At 56.6% G+C, this 22494-nt stretch overlaps 3 protein-coding genes across 4 annotated transcripts in view; 1 reads left to right on the forward strand and 2 right to left on the reverse strand.

Annotated features, from left to right (window-relative positions):
* The first annotated feature begins 2321 nt into the window (after positions 1-2321).
* MPV17L2 (MPV17 mitochondrial inner membrane protein like 2) lies at positions 2322-5581 on the forward strand. Its single transcript, XM_075549012.1, has 5 exons — positions 2322-2595; positions 3224-3394; positions 4440-4516; positions 4844-4972; positions 5064-5581. The coding sequence occupies exons 1-5, from the start codon at positions 2409-2411 to the stop codon at positions 5097-5099; spliced, it is 600 nt and encodes a 199-aa protein (XP_075405127.1). The 5' UTR covers positions 2322-2408; the 3' UTR covers positions 5100-5581.
* Positions 5582-5640: 59 nt separating this feature from the next.
* On the reverse strand, positions 5641-12659 carry RAB3A (RAB3A, member RAS oncogene family). 2 transcript variants are annotated; one of them, XM_075549017.1, is made up of 5 exons: positions 12488-12659; positions 11151-11378; positions 9149-9267; positions 7671-7795; positions 5641-6446 (listed from the first exon to the last, which is right to left on the reverse strand). In XM_075549017.1, the coding sequence occupies exons 2-5, from the start codon at positions 11376-11378 to the stop codon at positions 6256-6258; spliced, it is 663 nt and encodes a 220-aa protein (XP_075405132.1). In that variant the 5' UTR covers positions 12488-12659; the 3' UTR covers positions 5641-6255. The 2 variants fall into 2 exon arrangements, with proteins under 2 accessions (XP_075405132.1, XP_075405131.1); XM_075549016.1 differs by lacking the exon at positions 12488-12659 and having other exon boundaries at positions 11151-11405.
* Positions 12660-17967: 5308 nt separating this feature from the next.
* The window catches only part of PDE4C (phosphodiesterase 4C), a 33001-nt gene continuing 28474 nt past the window's right edge, over positions 17968-22494 (reverse strand). Inside the window, exons 9-16 of the mRNA XM_075556724.1 lie at positions 22126-22289; positions 21835-21933; positions 21231-21395; positions 21046-21145; positions 20490-20644; positions 19478-19600; positions 19097-19279; positions 17968-18360 (exon numbers count right to left, since the gene is read on the reverse strand). Coding sequence (XP_075412839.1) covers positions 17968-18360; positions 19097-19279; positions 19478-19600; positions 20490-20644; positions 21046-21145; positions 21231-21395; positions 21835-21933; positions 22126-22289 — 1382 coding nt within the window. The remainder of the gene's footprint in view (positions 18361-19096; positions 19280-19477; positions 19601-20489; positions 20645-21045; positions 21146-21230; positions 21396-21834; positions 21934-22125; positions 22290-22494) is intronic.

Below are 22494 nucleotides of genomic sequence, written 5' to 3' on the forward strand. Positions count from 1 at the left end.
AAACCTGCCCACCATGTTAGTATTTAAAAGACCCACAGCACCATAGTCGCCAGAGGGGAAGTGGAAAGCTGCTAGTAGGATCTGAAAAGGGGCTGTCAGATTGCATGTCTGTGCTGCCCTTCAGGGGGTGAAGCTTAATTCCACTCACCTGCCATCTTGGCAGTGGCTCGATTTCAAGAAACACACCTGTGGGTTTCTGAAACTAAGTTTTTATGGGAGTAAAAAGCCCCGTCTTTCTCCTGTGAAGCTGCTTGTGGTTTCAAACCGCCATCCATGCGGATCACAGCCCACTGCCTAACCACTGCACCACTAGGGCACCTATACCTGGAGGGACTGAGTTCCAAAGAATGAAGCAGAGAAAGGGAAAACATTAATCTGAAAGATTCTACCTTCGCCAGGTGATTAAGGTTGGTGTCACCCACTATGATCAGTCATGTGGATGCCAGGTGACCCCAGACCTGAGACAACACAGGTTTGGATTCCAGACCAACCCCAGTGGGGAGACCTTTCTACAGAATACCTGTCCCAAGCATTTCAAAAGTGTTCAGGTCCTGAGAGGCAGGGAGAGACTGGGAAACTCAGAGACGAGAGGAAACAGGAGATGGGACGGCTACGTGCAGTGTGGGATCCTAGCTAAATTAACATTTTAAATAATGATGGCGGCAGAGACTACCGTAATTACCTAACATCAGACAATGTGCCACCAAGATTTCTCATAGCCATGGTAGATCTGCCTTTTGATTGCCTCAGGAGACCAGATTAGGGACCTCAGTAATGCCTGCTAAATCCTTTCTGGCCTTATGTTTATACCCCCAAGGACCAGACTGGTCACAGATACTGCACTGAAGCCAAAAAAAAAATTTTTTTTTTTTTTTTTGCAGAGCCTGGGGCTTTCCCTCCAGGGAGCAGAATTTATTTGCATGTCTATAAGCAAGAATTCTTTTTTTATTGTTATTACTTATAACCAGAGAAACAGAAGAGGGCCTTATAGGGAACCAAAACCTAGCCCTCTGCCTGTCGCATGGTCACCCTAGAGGAAGGAACTGCTTTGTTGGGCTTCTGGGGCTGTCATGGAAGGAAACAAACTTCCCCATCTTTCTCCCGAGGAGCAAGTGATGGGTTCAAGTGGTCCTTTCCATTAGCAGGACCCCTGCTGGCCTAGTGGTTACATATTGGACTGCTAACTTAAAGGCCAGCAGTTCAAAACCACCAGCCACTGCTCAGGAGAAAGACAGGGCTTTCTACTGTTAGAGAGTTACAGTCTCTGAAACTCACAGAGGCAGTTCCACCCTGTCCTATTGAATCTCTGATGAGTCTGAATGGACTACATGGCAGTGAGGTTTTTTATGTTCCCAATGAGTAGTAGAGAACTTAGTTATGGCACCACCAGGCTGTACAGGGAACAAGGAAAACCCACTGCTGCCCTGTAGATTGCTCATCAGATGGGACAGAGTAGAACAGCGCCTTAGTGTTTCCAAGGCTCAATCTTGGCTGGAGCCGGGCATCTCCTTGTTTGCCTGCAGTGCGGTGACTGGTGGGTTTGAACCGGCTACTTTGCAAGTTAGCAGCCAACGCTTAACCCACTGGGCCAGGGGCAAGATGGTAAAAAGTTCTGTTCATGTGGGTCTCAACATATTTTCTCAACACTGAAAAAGACTTTTAAAAACCCTAAACACCCAGGCCTCACTTAAAAACGGGCTGTGGCCTGATTTGGCCCACGGGCTGTACTTTGCCTCACCTTCCACGTGCCTATTGAAACATTTTCCCCTGCGGGAGTACAGGGGATACACGAGGGCTTAAGAGTTCCTGTGGCATGAACTTACTGTAAAAGGAACGGATGCACGGGACGGCGATCAAGGTTTTAATTATTAGCCGCGGTAAAGTCAGGACTAAGGTCAGCGTCTTCACAACGACTCACTTGGACTGCGCGCGCAGGAGCACGGTCCTTCCCCGCCCGTGATTGGACTTCCGCTCTAGGACGATTGGCTAGGGGAGTGCAGGCGCGTGGAGTCCTGGGAGGTGTGGCCACGGTTCCCTTAGGCCGGGGCCGAAGGGGCGGGGAAACGGGCTAGATCCGGCAATTGGTGGCGAGTGTGGCGCGATGCGTTTTTGCGATTGGTCCGCGCAGCGCGGGAAGGCAGGGTTTGCCTTCTTACAGCGATTGGCTCCGGGATGAGGTGCTGATCCTTTATTGGTCAATACAGTTAGGGGCGGGGAAAGTAAAGTGAGGTGGCCATCGATTGGCCTCCGTCGCTTGGGGGCGGGGCACACGTTTATTATAAAAAGCTGTAGCCCGTCTACCATTGGCGGCTTGGCATAGGGCGGGCATTCCGGTGAGGAGGTGACTCGCGATTGGTCTGCGCGGCACGTAGCGGACCGGCTCCGGAGTTCTTGGGTCTGGCGCGGCGATGGCGTCCGGCCGCTGGCACTGGGTGCGCGGCCTGTGGGCGGCGGGGAAGCCGCTATTCCAAGGCCGAGCGCTGCTCGTCACGAACACGCTGGGCTGCGGCGCACTCATGGCGGCCGGGGACGGTGCGCGCCAGACCTGGGAAATCCGCGCCAGGCCTGGCCAGAGGTTCAACCCGCTGCGCTCCGGTAAGCGGACCGGCCTGCAGGCCCGCCACCCTGGGGGACTTTGGACCCCACCCTATATTCTAAGAACCCTGTACTATATCCGCGGATCGTAACCTGTGATCTCAATCTCAGGCCAGACCCTTGGCCTCTCAGTTCACGCTGGTGCCTGATCAACCCTCCCCAGCTTCCGTCCCACCTGACCTCAGGAGTCTCCATCCTCTCCCATCCATCCCCGGAGTCTTCGCTCTGCGTTACCTCCATCCCCACCCACTTCCTGGCGCTCCGCCCTCTGGTCTCGTCTCCAGCTCTGCCCACACCGGGTGTTGCCGCCCCGCCCTCCTGCATCCAGCCTTGGCTTTGCCGAGGTGGGACCCTTGGTAGCCTCTGCACCCGGCAACCTGGCGTCCTGCCCCGCCCCTGCACTCCAGTATGCCTCAGTTTCCCGCCTATACAAAGTGGGGCAGTGATCAAACATCCGCAGGTTATGGGGAGGGGATTCGCAGGTAGAAGACAGCTCCTGGGGCTGAGCCTGGAGATCCGGCTTGTGTAGGTCGAAGACATCCCTGGGCAGGCCCAGGAACTGCAGCCCCCGAAGGGTGTCTGGCTTGCGGTGTTTGCCCCAGGCTGACTTGCGCTCTTCCACCCTCAGCAAGCATGTTTGCCATGGGCTGCAGTATGGGCCCCTTCCTGCACTACTGGTACCTCTGGCTGGACCGCCTGCTCCCTGCCTCCGGCCTCCGCAGCCTTCCATCCGTCCTCAGGAAGGTCCTAGTGGACCAGCTCGTGGCCTCACCCTTGTTAGGTGTTTGGTACTTCATGGGTAAGGATCCCCTTATTGGAGTCATTTAGGGGTTCCCAGCGGGAAGCCACAAGGGGGAGTCCACCAACAGTGGCTGGTGATCTTGAGGAGTCAGAGATGAGGCCGGGCTCTAAGGGAAGGCTTTCCTGCTCCAGTCTGTCAACGCGGTGGTCTGTGAGAAGCAGATGCCAGGCTTTGGGGCCTGTGGTCCAGCACCTAACTGTTGGTGCCTGGTCTTGTCCATGGATGCATCTGATCCTCGTTCCTCATGTGCATGTGCCAGTGTCACCTCTGATAGAGCTCAGAAGGGATTGGGGTGAGGTTACACCCTAATTCACATTCCCAAAAGAAAGCCCTCTTTCCCAACAGCTACCCAATCGCCATCAGGAGCCCGGGTGGTATGGGGGTTATGTGTTGGGCTGCTAACCACAGGGCCGGCAATTTGAAGCCCCTCCTGGCTTCCGGTCTTGGAAGCCCACAGGGGCAGTTCTACTCTGTCCTCTAGGTCCCTGTGAGTTGGAATCGACTCACTGGCCATGAGCTTGATGTTGACAGGGGCCAGGACTTCAATGCATGTTGGTTGGGGACATGATCCCATCTCTAACGCCCTATGAGCCTTGGCCTTGCCCCTCCATGGTCCTTGGAGCAGGGCCAACTTTGGGTTGAGGAGGTTATAGATAGATATACCTCCTGGACCAGGGTGTGGTCAGTCACAGGGACCACTGTGCAGACCTGGTCCCACCCTCAGGGAGCCCGTGATGCATATGGGAGGGTCCCCAGGGTGTTGGATGGGGTTGCTTTGGTGAAGGGGCCAAGTGGGCTTCCCACAGAGGAGCACTTGGCTGAGACTTACTGGAAAGGCCTGCCCCGTTGATGTCCAAGTGGGAATCCACTCGATGGCTGTAGAACCTGTGGGAGAGGCTGGGCTGGGGGAGGGCGGGGTGGTAATCGGCCTTCAGGAACCTGGGGGGAAGGTCCATTAACCCCATTTGCCCCTCCCACCCTTTTCATTGCCAGCCCTCCTTGGTGCGAGACATGGACACTCATTTCCTGGTTTTCTTCCCAGGTCTTGGCTGGCTGGAGGGCCAGACGCTGGAGGAGAGCCACCAGGAGCTGCGGGACAAGTTCTGGGAATTCTACAAGGTAGTGTAGGAGGTACATGTTAGGCTGCTCACCTCAAGGTCAGCAGTTCAACACCACCAGCTGCTCTAGAGAAAGACAGGCTTTCTACTTCCATAAAGAGTCTCCAAAATTCACGGGGCAGTTCTGCTTGGCCCTGCAAGGTCACTGGGTCAGCAAAGACCTGATGGCCCGGAGTTTGGCAGGGGTGGGGGGGGAGGTGTTGAAGGGAATACCTACCCAGGCCCTGCCCATTCCATGCTCTCTCTTCTCCCCACCACCCCCCACACATAACTCATTTGAATTCACCCACAAGCAGTGCCAACTTCTCACCACAGCCCCTCCCCACAGGCAGACTGGTGCGTCTGGCCACCTGCCCAGCTGGTGAACTTCCTCTTCGTGCCCTCGCAGTTCCGGGTCACCTACATCAATGGCGTGACCCTCGGCTGGGACACGTACCTCTCCTACTTGAAGTACCGGGTGAGCACATGAGTCGGGACAGGCCCAGCTCAGCCCCACTCCTGGGCGGCGGGGTCCGCCCCAGCAAGGTGTCTGATGTTGGTGTGACCAGGTGCCAGCCGTGGCAGTGGCAGTGGAGCAAGGCTGACCCCAGACAGAAGACGGGTGGCTGAGGCTGTGAGACAGCCAGGATGGATGAACCTGGTGTCACATGAGCCTGGCCCACGCCCCCAGGCTGTGTAGTCCTGGACGCCAGCGTACACTGAGCCTCCTGCCGGATGAAGAAGCATCAGAGAAGGTCCACCTCCACTCCCAACTAAACATCACTGTGGTCCAAGGGAAGCTGCACCAAGGTGTGCCTACCCCACCCCGGGGCTACCCTTTCCAAGCCCACTGCCTGGCTTCAGTTTCCCCATCTGGAGCAAAACCACAAAGGTGGACAGCCGCAGCCTCGCCCTTTAGATCCCAGGAGCCTCGGGATTCTCCCTGGGGTCCCCCCTGCCCAGAGCACCAGCCCATCCACACTGCCTGAGTCAGACAGCATCGGGCCTGCCCCAGGCCCTGTCCGCAGGCCCCAGCCCTCCTAGCTGACCAATGACTGGAAAGCCATTAAATCCTCTCTCAAGTGGAGCTTTTGTGGTCCATCCCCGCCGGCGGGCAGGCGCACACCAGGACACCACCTTGTCAATTCTGCTTTATTGGGTTGTGTTTGTTGGTTCTTGTGACATCTCTTGGAGGGTCTAGGGGGGCATCTTTGACACTCGTGACGTCAGAACAGGTCTGGTGTTTGGGGGATAGGGGTGGGGGAGGGCAGGGAGTCCCAGGGTGGCAAAGACCTATAGCAGCCCCTGTAGGAGAGAGGAGGTGGAAAAGGGTTGCTAGACTCTCACCCCCCACCCCTGGCCAAACGGAGACCCTCATGGTGGTCTCTACCGCACCTGAGTCAGGGGCAGGCAAGGCTGCACCACCCCACCCCCACCCATCAGCCTGCCTGGGGGTGCCATCAGGCCCCTGGTCACAACGGACAACTGTTGATGGGGGTGAATTTTAAAAAAAAGTGGGGTCTCGAGAGGGTGGTAGGCTGGGGGTGGGGTGGGGGGGCCACGACACGGCAGAGCAAGGAGGGGACTGGTGGAGAGGGTTGTATGTACAGGATGGGCCCACTGGGCAGGGCGGGCCGGGCCTTAGGTGAGCCTGCGCCCCAGGGACATAATAAATAAATAAATAGGCAGGGTGATAAATAAGAGGGAGTGGGGCGGGGTCTCAGGTCCAGGGCCCGTGGGGGCGGGGCCGGGTGGGAGTTCTCAGCAGGCGCAGTCCTGGTGTGGGGCCGCCTGCTGGTCCGTGAGTTGTGGGCCCTGCTTGGCACCCGTCACCGCGGGGTCGGCCGTGTCCAGCGACTCGGACATTTTCTCACAGATGACGTCCACCAGGCGCTCGAAGGTCTGCTTGACGTTGATGTTGTCCTTGGCGCTGGCCTCGAAGAACTCAAACCCTGTGTCCGAGTTAGAGAAGGAAGGGGTGAGGATCCCGGGTTAGGGAGCCAGCCCCCCACTCTCAGAGACTGGGGCTGAGGGGAGAGGAGGGAGGCACCTGGATCAGGACCAGGCCAGCTGGGCACTGAGAGGGGCTGCGTGGCACAGTGTGAGGTCGCACCCATCGTGTGCTTCTCTTGCCCACTGCCCCCAGAGTCCTCCTGACAAGGCCCTGCAGCCTCGGACCCGCTAGTGGAGACCCACCCTCTCCTGCTCTCTGGTCCATTGTGGCTGCCCACCGTGCTCTGGGGAGCCTTGTGTGACTGGCCGGCCTGTGTGTCCCCCAGTTGACCCTCTTGTGCCACACTAAACCATGGAGACAGCATGGAACTGCCCCTGCAAGTGTCTGAGACTGTCCCTTGATGGGAGGAGAAAGCCCCTCCTTCTTCCCCCAGAGTGGCTGCTGGTTTTGAACTGTGGACCTAGCAGGTCGTAGCCCAATGTGTAACCACTATGCCATTAGGGCTCCTAGCATGGGCCAGTTTGGTAAAAAAAAAAGATACACAACAAACCACCGCCATTGTCTTGACGCTGACTCCCAGCAGTCCGATACGACAGAGTGGAACTGCTCCGTAGAGTTTCCAAGCGTGTCAGGTTTACACAGACGCAGGCAGTCTCCATTTGTCCTTCAGAGCTGCTAGTGGGTTTGAACCACGGCCCTGTGGTCAGCAGCCACAGCTTAACCTACCACGCCACCAGGGCTCCTTAGTTTGGTGAAAGTGTTTTTTGCCAGGACACATGGGATCTTCCCATCTCTGGGTCTCAGACCAGGTGGTTTCTCCTCCCCTCACGAGCTTCAACTTCCCAGGAAGTCTTCCTTAATGCCCTGGAAGAGCCTGGCATCCTCAAGGGCTTCTCCAGCCTGGGTACCCCCCTCCACCTACCCACAGTCAGTGGTCCCCCACAAAGCTGGAGGCTTCTAGAGCCCAGTGCCTCCTATGATGAAGCTGAGCCATGACAATGACTTAGTGGCTGTCTGCATTGTGAACTACTATACATTTATCAAAACCCACCTCAAACGGCCCCTTGATGACCCCACTTTGGCTGAAACTGCATGCTTCCTAGATTATGGTGCAGGCCCCACCATGGCTTTGCTGAGAGGCCTTGCACATGCCCCGTCCCCTCTTGGGGCCTTAGCTCCCCGTGTCTAGCCTGGTACGTGTCCAGTCCTGTCAGGCACTCACCTAGGTGGTCAGCCAGCTGCCGGCCACGCTCTGATGACACCACTCGCTCATCCTCCATGTCACACTTGTTCCCCACCAGCAGCACCTGTGCGTTGTCCCACGAATAGGTCTTGATCTGGGTTGACCTGGAAGAGGTAGATAGCCACAGCTAAGCCCCGCCCCTGTAAGTCAGCCCAGGGCTGTGCCTTGACCCAGGAAAAAGGATCCTTGAGGTTCAACTGGGAGGTCCCACTGCCGTCTCCACTCTCTCCCCCTTTCACCCATTGCTCACCCCCACCCATCCCCCTGCCAGGGAGGCAGTCTCAACTCCCAAGAGCCCCCAGTGTGACAGACTCCAGCTGCAGTCCCGATGGAAACGGGTCCTTCTGTGGTGTCGCCGAGTGGACTCTAACCACCAACCTCTGGGTCAGCAGTGATTGTAAACTGCTGGCATGATCCCCCCCACCCCCCACTGCCACGGAGTCACTTCTGATGCAAATACCCTGGAGGACGGCGGAACAATAGCAGGACTGCCCCAAAGGACTGCCAACGCTGTCGTCTTGCTACAAGCGACCTTCCCATCTTTCTCCCTGGGGTGACGGAGGTGGGGTTCGAACTTTCAGTCAGCAGCTGAGGGAGGATTTGACCACTGGGCCACCAGGGACCGACCTTAAGAACCAAACTCTGCCCCCCCATGCCCTCAGTCAGTTTTGACGCATAGTGACCTTACAGGACAGAGCAGGGGGTTCTGAGGCTGTAAGTCTGGGTAAAGTGGAGGGGCAGCAAATGAGAGGCAAGCCCTTAGCAACAACGGGCTCCGGCACAGAAATGATCCTAAGGCTGGTACCGGGTTTCCTTCTGTTCCGCATGGGGTCGCTGTGGGTTGGAGCTGACCAGAGGGCGCCTCATGACGATTCTTTATGGAAGCAGACTGCCTCCTCTGTCTCTCGGGCGGCTGGGGGACTCAAACCCCTAACCCACTGCACCGCCAAAACAAAACCTCACTGCTCTCGAGGTTCCAGCTCAGCGACCCGACAGGACGGAGCAGGACTGCCTCCTTGGGTTACAGGGACGGTCACTCTAGGGAAGCAGGGGGGCCTTCTCTTTCTCCTTTCTCGGAGCAACTGTCCCTGACCAACTAGTCTTGAGTCTGAACAGTCTAGGTTTGGCCCGACTGCATGGCTATTCCTGGCACCCCTCCTGTCAAAAACACATCAACCTTGCCTCATCCCCCAATAGTCCCTCCTGGGACACCCCCCCCCCATCTCCTGTGCCCTCAGAGTGAGGCCTCTCCCAGCCTGTTTCCTCCAGAGTCTGACTTCTGGTCATTCCCAGGCCCACGCCAGGAGGAGTTACAGTTTGAATGATGAAGAGTTGGCGGCAAGTTCGGAAAACCATTTGCCTGTATGTCCGGGGTCTCCAGCTCCCTCATTTGGGCCTGGGCCCTGCCCCCCGTCTGGCTCCAGGGCGGTGTGCAAAGGGACGGGGCCAGAGCTCACCAGTCCTGCACCGCGTTGAAGGACTCCTCGTTGGTGATGTCATACATGAGGATAAAGCCCATGGCACCCCGGTAGTAGGCGGTGGTGATAGTCCGGTACCGCTCCTGCCCAGCTGTGTCCTGGGGAGGAAGAGACCGAGGTCAGAGAGGACCCACATAAACCTGCGATGAAAACGAGCTCTCAGGCTTATCCAGCCCCAACCTCGAGGCACAGAGCGGGTAGGGGCTTGGCTAGGAGCCCAAACCAAATGCTGCCATCGAGTCCATGCGGGCCCATTGGCCACCCTGTGGGTTCGGGAGACTAACTTCACGGGAGTAGAAAGCCCTGTCTTTCTCCCGAGGAGCCACTGGTGGTTTCAAACTGCTGACCATGCGGATCGCAGCCCAACTCGGAACCACAGCACCACCAGGGCTCCAAACCAGGCCAGGGTAAAAGGGTCCTTTTGGGTTTCCAAGACTAGCTCTTTACGGGGATAGAAAGCTCCATCTTTCTCCCTCGCAGCAGCTGGTGGTTTTGAACTGCTGATCTTAGCAACCCGATGCGTGGACCACTATGCTACCGGGGCTCCAAGGGGGTCCGTGAATGCAAATGGAAAAGGGGTACCCAGACACATGACCTACCCATCCATTCTACCAATGCTCCTTCCTCATCCGCTCTACTGTGTGCCCCACCCAGCTCTGGATGACTTCACTTAACAAATGGGACAAACATCATGACCCAGGAGGAGCTGAAAGCCCAGTGTGGCAAACAGGTCGTGAGAAATATATCACGTGTCAGAGGCAGCCAAGGGCTGTGGCTGAAACAAGCTAGATGGGGGTGGATGCTGCGGAGAAAGAACAGTTTGAAAACCTGAAGAGCCACATAGTTCTCAGGGAGGAGGTTCCTGGGCAGCGAGCAGAGCCCATGCAAAGGCCCTGAGGTGGGGCTGCCTTTGCATTGGAGGGAGGAGAAGGTGGTAGGGGTGCCCATGGGGATGGGCCACTTGAGCCAGGGGACCCGCTGCCACCCAGTCAATCCCAGCCCATGGCAATGGCATGCATTATCAGGCTACTCCCCAAGCCTTCCACAGTGGCTCTGGGGGTGGGGGTGGGGGTGGGGGCTGACCTGCCAATCTTTAGGTTAGCAGCCAATGACAAGCGTGGGTGTGGATCTTACTGGATAGAGTGGGAGAAAAGTATACAGAACTCACAATCCTAAAGGACCCCAGGCTAACCAGCAGAATCAGCCATTTAAAATCAAAAGGAAAGGAGGAATGGATTCCAGGAAGAGAGATGGGAAGTGGGAAAACCAATGCTGCATGGGAGGGGATTGACATGGACGAGTTCAAACAAAGTACGTGTTAAATGATGGAAGGTAAAACCAACTCATTGCCACCGAGAGAGAGAGAGAGAGAGAGAGAGAGAGAGAGAGAGAGAGAGAGAGAGAGAGAGAGAGAGAGAGAGAGAGAGAGATACCAAAGCCGAGGCACCCTGTGAACGACTGAGAGTGTAACTCCTCAGGCGAATACAAAGAATGCTCTTGCTCCTGAGCAGCTGTGGTTATGACATGTAACCCTTCAGGTTAGCAGCCCAAAGCATAACCATCACCAGAACTTTCCCAGATCCCAATTAAGAGTTAAAACGAAGAGTAGCCAGACCCACATGGTGGATATGATCCGGTGTGGATTTACCCCGAGTGCAGTGGGTGGGGGCGTGCAGAGCAGCACAGAGATTGAAGAGAGAGAACTCTGGCCTTCAGAGGGGAGGAAAGAGAGGGGGCCAAGAGACCCTGGTGGGGTTACCTGCACCTGTCCAAGGGAGTGTTGGGGAAGGCTGAGGTGGTCTCACTTGTACCTCCAGCCCTAGTACTGTTGTCTACACCTGATAAAAGCCCACTGTGTGAATGAATGAATGAATGGATTCAGCCAGGAAAGAGAAGGGCAGAGGAAGGGAGGGGCTGTCTCCCAAGGAGTAAGGAGTAAGCAGTGTGGCATTCCCAAGGCCTCCCACCCCCACCCCCTCACCCAGATCTGCAGCTTGATCCTCTTGTCATTGCGGTAGATGGTCTTGACCTTGAAGTCGATGCCCACGGTGCTGACGAAGGCGGGCGTGAAGGAGTCGTCGGCATAGCGGAACAGGAAGGACGTCTTGCCCACGCTGCTGTTGCCAATGATGAGGATCTTGAACATGTAGTCGAAGTTCTGATCGGAAGATTCCTTCTGTCCGTAGCGCGAGTCTGTGGCAGACGCCATCTGGGGGTGTGGAGCGGAGGCACGCATCAAAATGCTCCTTGCAGCCTCCAAGGTTGAACGCAGGATAGAGAGGGCCCCAAGTAGGAGGACTCTGGCGTGAGGAGACCACCCTGATCCCATCAGGATGAGGCCGTGACCCTGGGAGACCCATGACTTTGAATGGCGCAAGGTTGCAAGGGAGGATCTCAGAGGTAGTGATGGGGATGGGATCGCCTCCTCAGTCCCCTCTAGCTGGCTTGCACCCCAGGTCCCATTGTAACCCTAAACCCTACCGCTGTGACTGGAGGGGTGACTGCAGCTGGCCCCGCCCCCAATCAATCATTCATTATCTTCCAGGCCGAGCTGCGCCGGGCACGGGCACGTGAACAAGCGCGCGCATGGTACCACTGAGGCGCGTCCACAGCCCCTTCTCCCTACCCCTCCAGGTAGGGAGCGCAAGAGCTGAGGCAGCGGCATCACGTGACAGGGGCAGGGAGTCACATGCTCAGGTGCTCCCAGCCTGACATACGCACACCGCACACCTACCTGTGCGGGGCGTACACAAGAGGGAGCAGACACGCTCAGGTGCATACAGGCAGGCGCCTCTCTGCACATGGGCTCGCATACACAAATATGCAAACTCACCCACACCGACAGCGCCCTCCACCCAGGCAGCAGTGTACAGTGTCACCCACAGGGACATGCAGCCCTGTGTGACACCGTGGGACGCGCACACGCAACCTCCCTCCGCACGCGCGCTGCAAGCACACACTTGAGATTAGAGGCCCACAGCGATGGGAGAATATGCAAGAGGACAGTCACAGTTTCGCCGTCACAAGACGGGAGCACACGCGTGTGCACACCACGCGCACGCGCACGTATATAGCCTCTGCGCGCACACCTCCCGAGCGGCACGCGCCTCCCCTCCCCCCTCCACCGCAGAGCTGGGCCGGATGGGGGTGGGGGGGACTGAGGATCGGCAGGTGGAGACACCTAGCCCCATCGCTTCGCCGCATCCACCCCTCAGTCAAACGCCGTCCACCAGTTTCCCCATCCAGCCGGTGCATCAGTCAAATGAAGGTTACGCAGGTGCGCCGGGCGGAAAAGCACCGGGTCCCTTGGCAGCTCACCTTGCCCTGCACTGATGCCGTGGCAACCCTCGCGGCGGTGGCTTTTTTGGCTGCGGCGGCGCTGGGGTCCCCTGTGCGTTGAAGTGGGGCTGCGCGGTGGCGGTGGCGGTGGCGGTGGCGGTGGCGGTGGCGGCGGCGGCAGCGGCAGCGGCGGCGGCTCAGGCCCCTGCAGTCCGCGGTGACGTCCTGCAAAGAGTGGGGCGGGGCCTCGCATGCAGATACAGCCGTGACGCCATTCAGGGGCGGGGCCGCGCATGGAGATATGGACCGCTGACGCACGCAGATGCAGGAGAGGTGGGGTTCCCGCGTAGATTGACGGGTGGATGGGCGGGTTTAAGCGTTCACACCCAATCGCTCGTGGCTCAAGTGGACTCCTGTTTCAAGGGGGCGGTACAAACTCGGACTCCGCCTCTTGTCAGTATCAGGAGGTGGGGCTGTTTGGCACCCGTTCACTGGCCTATGTAATTGATGGACGGGATGAATGGCCAATAAGAGACCGCCGCCTCCCTCCTCCTGTCCAATGGTGATTCCCGGGCCATTGAAGGGCTATGCCTGAGGCCTGAGCTGATCCCCCAGACTGGTCGGGTGGCCCTACCCTGCTTGTACCTACCCAGCACTGTAGATCCCTGCGACCACCCCTGTCTCGCCTGGAGCTCTGTGACCTCTCGTTGAGCGCTCCCTACTCCTAATTTCAAAAATTGAAGCTAAGGCCCGAGAGCTGTTCCTCTCTCATTTATGGGGTTCAAAAAGAAGAAACGGAAAATTGAGGTCATGGGAGAACACTTCCTTGTTCAATTCTTGCGTGTAAGACCACAAATGAGGAGCGGGTGGTAGCGCCTCCACCCGCCCCCATTTCTAAGGCTTAAAAGAAGAGAAAAAAAATTGGGGTCAAGAGAGCCACCTTTCTCCCCAATTCCTGGTGGGGGTGTGGGAAGGGCTTTGGGCTCTCTGGGAACCCCTCCCTTCGCTCCATTATTGAGGGGCAGGTAAGCAGAGGTGATGAGGGAGCCCTTCCTACCTACACTTCACAATAAAGACATGGGAGCTGGGAGCTGCAAAAATCCCCACCCAGGTTTCCCCAGTTTTGAGTTAAAAAACAGACCACACCAGGGCCGCAAAAAAAAACCAAAACAAGAGACAGATAAATGAGACCTTGAGGTGAAAATGCTCCATGAAGCGAAGAGGCCCCACGCTGCCCAGAACCTGGACCACAAAAGTCAGAATGGAAAGGGGAAGGAGGGAGACTCCGAATTCCATTCTGAGTACTAGCTCTCTCACTCAGACCCACTACCCCACAGAGGGCGGAGGGGCCTCTACAGTGTCCCGATCCAACATCCTCCCTGAGGAGGCGGGTCTGGGGTGGAGGTGGAGGGGCGACCTGTTTATAAAAAGGTCTGCAGCTGCACAGGCGCCGAGGGACCAGAATAACTACAGCTAGCTCCTCGGGCAACTTTCCCCGCCTCCCGCCTCCACTCTCCCCACCCCACCCCCGGAAGTGCAGGGACGTCCCTCCCACGACTGCATTTGGAAAATTTATTTTTTCCCTGGTTAATATGTTTGTCTCCGTCCCTCTTTCAGGGACAGGGAGACTAAGCTGGGCGTACTGAAAACAAGTTCTCAGGAGGGACTAGTCCTTAGTAAAGTGGCGGGGGTGGAGGGGAGGGGGCGGGAAAGGCAGACCTTCCATGAGATGGGCTGACCCAGTGGCTGCAGTCCTGGATGGGGAAGCCTAGGAAGTGTCGCCCCCCCCCACCCCGTCCCCCCTCCCTTTGTTCATAGGCTCAGAGTCCCCGCTGACAAGCACCCAACCAAAGCAACTGCCCACTCAAACCTCTTTGGACTATGAAAGTATCTTCAACACACTGAGGCACATTGGGAACATTCCGGAAAAACATAGACAAGCCTTCTCCCTTTCCCCCTTCCCATCCCCATCCCCCAAACCAAAGGCCAAGGCTTCACCCCTGGTAGGGCTCCTGCCTGCAGAGAGAAGCCCACGGGCAGCTAATCCCAAGGCCACTTGGCTCTCTGACCCCCAGATGCAGGTGCCCCACTGCTTAGGGCTTGGAACTGGTTGGCACTGAGAAATACTCTCTGATTTGACTAGGGGGGATCAGCCCCCCCCCCACTAAATTTACACCAGCTTCTAACCCAAAGGTTGGCTGTGTCAGCCCACCGGTGGCGGCGTGGAGCGAGAGAGACTTGGCCATTAGCTCTGAGGAGAGCACAGTTGGCAAATGTATAAAACAAAATGATAACTCAGTGCAAACCCTGTGTGGTGTCCCCGTCTGCATTAGATGGACAGCAGGGGGCTCATTGGGTCTAGTTTGTTCCCGCACTGTCTGTTTTAAATAAAGGAATGCAAGGCCTAAGACTCTGGACTTAGGGATGGCTGAGTTGGAGGAGGAGCGTCCAGGTGTGAAAGAGGAGAGAGAGTGCCGCTGAGAGGAAGGTCTGGGCTCCCCTGTCCCAAACACCTTGAGCACCCGATACCAACACGTGTGGGGTCTGTTAGACCAATCTCTTCTGAGACACAAAAGAGGCAGATTCTCACAGAAGCACAGATGGAGAAGGTAGATGGAAATGGGCAAGGGACAAGAGCTGGGGGGGCGGGGGAAAGACTAGGATCTCCCCACAGAATCTCAGGGAGAGGGAGGATTCTCCTAGCGCCAGCCCTGAATGTGGACTCCAGCCTCCTGGGCTGTGGGTTAAACCCACTCACTTGTGGCATTTCGGTTTCCCCAGCTCCAGGCAACCAAGGCGGTCAGTGAGGGGGAGGGGAGGGAGACAGAGGGAAGGGCACAGGGATGCTCAGAGGTGCACACGGAGGCAGGGGTGGGGGCAGCAAACAGAGAGAAATGCACACGAACACAGCCGAGTCATCTACAGGCAGGTCTATAGCCGTTTTATTTTCTTCTTCATGTCCATGATTATTTTCGATTTCTATGATTTCCAAATCACCCACAGCAAACACATATTGATTTGTAAAGGGGCTGGGGTGGAGGGTAGAGAGATCATTCTAAATAGGAATGCCTTGGCACCCGGCCTCTTATATAAGCGTCTGGTGAACTGTACCAGGTTCGGAACCCCAGAGACGTTACTTCTCCTCCTGTGGATAGTTAGCATTAAGTCTGGTGGTGGGGAAGTGTCCGTGGTTACAGTAACAGAGGGAAGCTCTGCTGGCGTAGCGGGCTACACACTGCACCTTGAAAGGAAAGGTCAGCGGTTCAAAGCCACCAGCGACTCGATGGTGTGAACCCACAGGGGCAATTCTATTCTGTCCTCCAGGCTCCCAAGGAGCCGGAATGGACTTGGTGACAGTGAGGGCAGTTAGTAGCTAGAATCCTAGTGTCCCGTGCACCTTTTCAGGCACTGGGTGGGATGGTAACCCTGGTGGCAGTGGTACACCATTGGGAAACTAACTGCAAGGTTATCCGTTTGAAACCACCAGCTGCTTCTCCCGTGAAAAACAGAGCTTGCTACTCCCGGTAAAGTTTAGTCTCAGAAATCCAGAGGCAGTTCTACCCTGTCCTATATGGATGCTGAGTCAGCGTCGACTCAATGGCAGTGAATTTATTTTTTCGTTTTGCTTTGGGAAGGGGAGGTCTCCAAGGAGGGGACAGGACTCGGGACTTGACCACTGACCTCTGGAAAACACCCAACAGGGTCTGTCCCTAGGACAGGACAGCTGTGTTTCCTGTTCTGACCACAAGGTGGCAGCCCTGACTATGGCAGAGCATCCAGGGACCTGACTGGTGGTCCAGGACTTGGTGGGGGTCTCCCTGCACCTTAGTTTCACCAACCATGCAATGGGCACAATACCAATTGCTGAGTCATCGAGCGTCTGCAGCTGTGAATGGCATTGGGCTAACTGCAGGACCCGCAGTTTGAACACCAGCCACGCCCTGGGAGAAAGCTGAGCCTTTCTGCGCCTGTGAAAGCCTCCAGTCTCTGGGAAACCAACTGTCCTGCCGCGTCCATGAGTCAGAATCGACTCCACGTCTTTCTTTTCCTTTAAGACCTGAATGAGGGCAGCAGTGATTCGAAGGTAGAATTCTCGTTCTCTATGCAGAGACCCAGGTTCGAGTCGCCCAAAGGTGCCTCACACAAAGCCAGTACCCATCAGTCAGAAGAGGCTTGCATGTGGCCACCATGTGGATGTGGAGCAGGTTTCCGGGAAACTGCTAGAGCAGCGGTTCTCAACCTGTGGGTTGCGACCCCTTTGGGGTTGTTGAACGACCCTTTCACAGGGGTTGCCTGATTCCTAACAGTACCAAAATGACAGTGATGAAGTAGCAACGAAAATCATGTTCTGGTTGGGGGGTCACCACCACATGAGGAGCTGTATGAGAGGGTCCCGGCATGAGGGAGGTTGAGAACCGCTGCCCTAGACTAAGATGGACCAGGAAGAAAGGCCTGGAAGTTGCCTTCGGAAAATCCTCAGGAACACAGTGGTTTGGTCCCGCCGGACAGGGGCTCGTCAGGAGCTGGGGTGGGGCACTTGCGATATGACCCAGATGGCTGGGTCAGCGTCAGGAAAACGCTCAGTGCCCTCAATGCCCAAGGTTTGCCAGGTGTGCCATGGGGGAGGGGACTCGTGGACCCCAACCCTCAACCAAGGGGTAGGTGAGTATTAGAGTCAGATTACAGGTGGAGAAACTGAGGCCCAGAGGGGCTGTACCTGCAAGGAAGCCTCTGGGGCCTTCCTCCCTCTGGATTAAGTGTGGGGGGGGGGCGGCTCCGGGAACCAAAGGGTCACAGAGTGGGGCTCACGTGGAGCATTCTGGGCCTTTGTGCCTATTCTAGGAGACAGAGGATATGGGGGTGAGTCAGCAGTGGGACTCGACTGGGGGCTGCCAGCGAGCAGGGGACACATCAACCAGAGACACCTGACCTGACCACAGAAAGCTCAGGGGCTTACAGCCACAATCTAAAGGCACCAGCGGCACCAGCTGTGCCGGTTTTCAGGATGACTCTTCTGCAGGAGCTTGGCACCTGGGCAGAGGAGCAGGGAAAGGCACTTTTGCGGGTGCTCCCCCTCAGGGCCAGCCATTGACCCCCAAGGCAAGCACGCATGTACTGCCACTGTCCCACCCGCACACCCCAGCTCCCGCAGAGGCCCAGAGGAGGCATGGCCCTACAGCTGGTGCTCAGTAAATATTTGATAAATAATAAGAGAATAAAGTTATCATCGTGGCTTCAGAGTGGCCACTGAAAAAGCTGGCCAAGGAGTCTGGTAAGAATTCCCTCCCCGGAGAAGGGGTGGCTTCCAGGAGGGGGATCCCAAGGATGCTGTAGGAGACTATTCCCGAGGGAGCTCTCTCTCACCTGAGCCTGGAGTCAGGATGAACCCCAGGCAGGAGTCCCTGAATTCACCTTGAGACCTGCTGTAACTAAAGCTCTGTTGTCTCCCACAATGGGTAGGAGGCCGAGGCCAGGGCCACCTGGGACCTCCTGCTGTGAAGTCCACCTGGTAGGGACTCTTAAGTGCCAAAGGGCTTGGCCAGCGTGTTCCCCTCACAGTCCACAAAAGGCTTGCCCCTGGTCCTCTGGTTGTCTAACTGTGAGGTCTGGGGGTCCGGGCTGGCCTCGGAGGACATGAGCTCTGTGTCAGGCCCTTCCAAGGCTTCCCCATCCGCTGCTGCCTGTTCCTCTTCCTCCTCCTCCTCCTCTGCTTCCTCCAAGGTCAGCCCAAACTGGAACCTGTCAAGACCGGCCCGCTGGGGGCTGTTGGGGGCTGGGGGGCTGCGGGGGATCTTGCTCTGGTACCACTCTCGGTTGTCCTCCAGGGTATCCAGCAGGTCCTGGGCATCCGGGTGCACCAAGTCAGCCCATGTCTCCCACAGCGGGTGGGCGATGTAGTCAATGAAACCAACCTGTGAGATTGGGGGAGGGGGGTGAACAGTAGTGAGTTGCCATAGACCCTAGATCCAATCCAGCACCCAGGCCCTGGCCCTGATGTTCCGTCTGTCCAGAATGCCATACCCAACCCCTACATAGCTGTGAGTTACATCATCTGTTGTCAATTTGAGACTTAAGAGTGAAGGGGTAGAGTTTAGCCTGTCAATTAGGTCTCAGCTTGATGACCTCATTTGGAGGCACTAAGAAGATAATTAGCTCACTAGGGGCGGGACACACGCTCACTCTCTGCGAGACCTTTCCGTTGAGAAGACACATGGGGCTATGCAAGAGCCCTGGAGCTGGAGAAGTCATGTGGAGACCCCTATCAGCGCTGAGATGCTTCCACTGTCACTGGGTCCACAAGACTTTCCACCCACTGACCTGTGATCTTCCTGCACCCGGCGTCATTGCATGTGTTTCGTGTGTGTGAAGAGGAATTTACAGACTGGTACAGGACATAGAGGCTACTATCGGACTTATGGACTTGATCCGGACTGGGCTGGGATGTTTTCTTCATGTTCCATCACCTTTCTAGAAAGCTCTTTCCTATACGCATATGACTGTCTATGAATTCGTTTCTCTAGTCAACCAGGACTAACACAACATCCTTCAAAACCCAATTTAAATAACCCCTCTTCTAGGAAAACATCTCCTGCCCCATTGGGGCTCCCCTGCCTTGACCCCATCCCATGGTGGCTTTTGCCCTTGGACCTGGGACTTCTCCACGGAGGCCGTGTGCTTGTCGCACATGGGGCTGATGTCCAGGCCTAGATCACGCTCCCGGTCACCCTGCTGGAAGAACTCGGCCATGACGCGCTCCGTCCACTGGCGGTACAGGGGCAGCGGCTTGGTGGGGTTGCTGAGGTCAGCGCAGTGTACCAGGTTCTGCAGGACCTGGGGAGAAGGAGGCTCGGGAGGGTGCAGTCTGAGCCACCCTCAGGCCTGGAGTCCCCCCTCCTCCCAAAACCACGGCCGACTCATTTTATAGGTAGGAAAAGGGAAGCCCAGAAGGGGAAGGGCACGTGATTCTCAGCACCTCCATCTGGACACACCGTGGGCCGGGACGGCTCGAGCCCAGACAGGGCCACACACCTGGATCCGGTCAGAGTAGTTGTCCAGCAGCAGGACGCCCAGGCTGGCCACCTTCTTGGTCTCCACCATGGTCTTCAGGTCGGCCAGCAGGTTCATGTGCTTGGACATGTCTGTGGCCAGCACCTGAGAAGGCAGGGGAGGGATGAGAGGACCCTGCCTATCCTGCACCCCCCAGATACCACTCCGGTTCCCACCCTCAGCCCTCTGAGACTCAGTGTCCTCCTCGATGAAATCGGGGGCCAGGAAACGCAGCGACACTCAGCCACCAACGCAGGCCTCTGGTCATAGAGCACCAAACTCAACTCACAGCCGTTGAGTTGGTGCCAACCCCATAAGACAGGGTAGAACTGACCCTGTGCGTTTCCCAGGCTGTAACTCTTGACAACAGGAGTAGAAAGCGCTTCCTCCGGTGGAGAGGCCGGTGGTTTCGAACTGCTGACCCTACGGTTAGCTCAGCACGTCAGCACTATGCGCCAGGGCCCCTGGCCCAGAGCACCGCGTAATCCCAAACCACACCAGTTGCTGTCAAGCGGATTCCGGCTCATGGGGAGACCACGGGTGTCTGAACCAAACTGCTCCTTTGGGGCTTTTAGAAGCTGGTTGACAGGAAGCAAGTCACCAGTCCTTTCCTCTGAGGCCTGCCTGGCTGGACCGGAGCCACCAGCCTTTCAGTAACCAGCTCAGGGGGCCTGGGTACACAGTAGGGGGTTTAAAAAGATTTGTTTATCAAATAAATCAAGGAGTGTGGCATGAGACACTCCCCCCAAAGGTATGGGTGTCTCCCACCTGAAAAATATCAGCGTCATTAAGGGCTTTCAGTTGGGGGAAGTTGGGGGGAATTTGCCTTGTTACTGTGTGAACTGCAGCCAGGCTTTGATGGGCAGGACCCAGGGCTTGGCTGGTCACGGTGCTGTTTCAGAGACAGCTGAGCAAGGAGATAGGTCCCCATCTGACAGAACCCTTGGCCATACCAAGCCCGCCTCAGCCAGCTTCGTCCCTGGTCCCTCCTCACCAGGTCGATGACCATTCTCCGCAGGCTCAGCCGCTGCTTGGTGCTGAGGTTCTGGAAGATGTCACAGTTCTTTGTCTGCAGTAGCTTGAAGCCCACAGCCAGGTGGTGGTTCTCCAACACAGAGGTGTCATTGTACATGAGCGCAAGCTCCGAGTCTGCGGGGAAGCTGGGAGTTTTAGACCCACCCACCTAACCGACCCAACCATAGGCCGGTTTGGGGAAATTCATGGCAAACTCCTACATATGTGTTGAAGCCTCAGCTCCCATATCCCCTCCTCTAGAAGACTTCCAAGATCCTCCCTCTCTCTGGCCTTACTTTATCTCCGCTTGCCCATCCCATCTGCTCACCCCAAAACAAGTTTGGGGAAATCCTTGGAAAACTCCTACACCTATGTTGTAGCCCTACCGAAAATTCTACCAGGAATACTGCTTCTCCTCCTGGCCCTGCTGTGCTTCAGTGGCTACTGGGATGTCTATGTTTGGTTCTGTTTCCCTGAGACTAGGGGTCTCCAGGATTCCAGAAAGAGCAGAGAGCAGGGTGGGGCCTCCAACTCACTGGTGTTGATCAGAAACTGGTTGGAGACTCCGGGATGGTCCACATCATGAATGGCACTTGCAAAGATGGCAGCCAGGATTTCCATATCTGTGAACACGGCCTGGGTGGGAACAGGGCACAGGGAGGGGTAAGGGCAGGCTCTTCAAGGGCACCTGGCCCCCAGCAAACACCCAGTAGGGCCATACCTCCAGGGCAGGTGTGGCCAGCAACACGTGTGTGGACTGTACCACGTCGGCAGCATGTAAGCTGTTGTGGTAAGCCACGTCAGCATGGTAGTGGCCCTCCAGTGTCAGCAGGTAGGTGACAAGTGTGTCCACCGGGATCCGGAATGTCTTGAGCAGGTCCCGCTCCTGGTTCATGACAGGCCCCAGGTCAGGGCTTCAGCCTTAAGGTGGTGGTACACGCCATGCCTACTCCTTCTGAACTTCTACCCATCCTGCAAACAGCTCTTCCTTTCATGATATCCTCCCTGCTCTCTCTGTCCCTGTCCTTCCCCTCCCTTCTGGTCTAGACCTCACACCACAGGACTAAGGGAATCAGTGTCCAGCTAGTCTCTCCAGACTGGGTCTCTTCAGGTTGAGGCTATTGACAATAATCATCCCCCGCCAGCCCCACCCCCACACACACAATTTAACAAACTTCTATTCATCCTTCAAAACCCAGTTCAAATGACCCACTATGACTGCTGGCGAGGATTTGAAGAGGATTTGAAGAATAAGTGTTCCCTGAGGTCTAGGGGTAGGAAAGGACTCCTGGGGCGATATTGGAAGTCAAGAGCAGGGGAGGTACCTGAAAGATACGGAACATGATGGCTGTGAGGGGCTGGTTCCTGCTTAGCTCTGCAACCCTGAAGATATCAAGCCCCCACTTGTTTGTGTCTTCTAGCTCCTAAAGCGGGAAGGACGACAGTTTAACCCCTGCCGAATTCCTCCAGGCTCTGGACCCTCAGCCGCCCAGGTACCACAGTAAGCCCCGCCTGGCCGGTAATGCAGGTGGGCAAAGTAGGCCCAAGATAAAGACATCTATCTGAATGGAGCCAGGACTGAAAGCCAGGTCTTGCTGTCCCCCTGGGGGACTCACCTTGGCCAACTGTTCCTCTTGGTCGGTCTGGACACCAAATCGAGGGACAGTGGCAGCAGAGAGGCTGGCACTGTGGGGGAGTTCACGAAGGCCGCTGATCTGGGACATGGGTTGAGGGGTCTCCTCGGGGGATACCCTAGGCAACTCCACCACAGCCTGCTGCTCTGTGGGGGGACAGGGTGGGGCACAGAGGGGCTGGTTTGCCTCAGGGTCATCCTAACCTGGCCACAGCTCTGGATTCTGACGAGCATCAGAAACAATCTAGTTACCAAAGCAAGCTCAGAGCAAAGCCCCCGCCTGACCCCTTTCTCCCATTCATGGCTCAACTCAGTGATGCCCTCTGCTTGGCATGGCTGGTAGGCACTTGGG

The sequence above is a fragment of the Tenrec ecaudatus genome, chromosome 1 (genome assembly GCF_050624435.1).
Source record: "Tenrec ecaudatus isolate mTenEca1 chromosome 1, mTenEca1.hap1, whole genome shotgun sequence".
NCBI classification, from domain to species: Eukaryota; Metazoa; Chordata; class Mammalia; order Afrosoricida; family Tenrecidae; genus Tenrec; species Tenrec ecaudatus.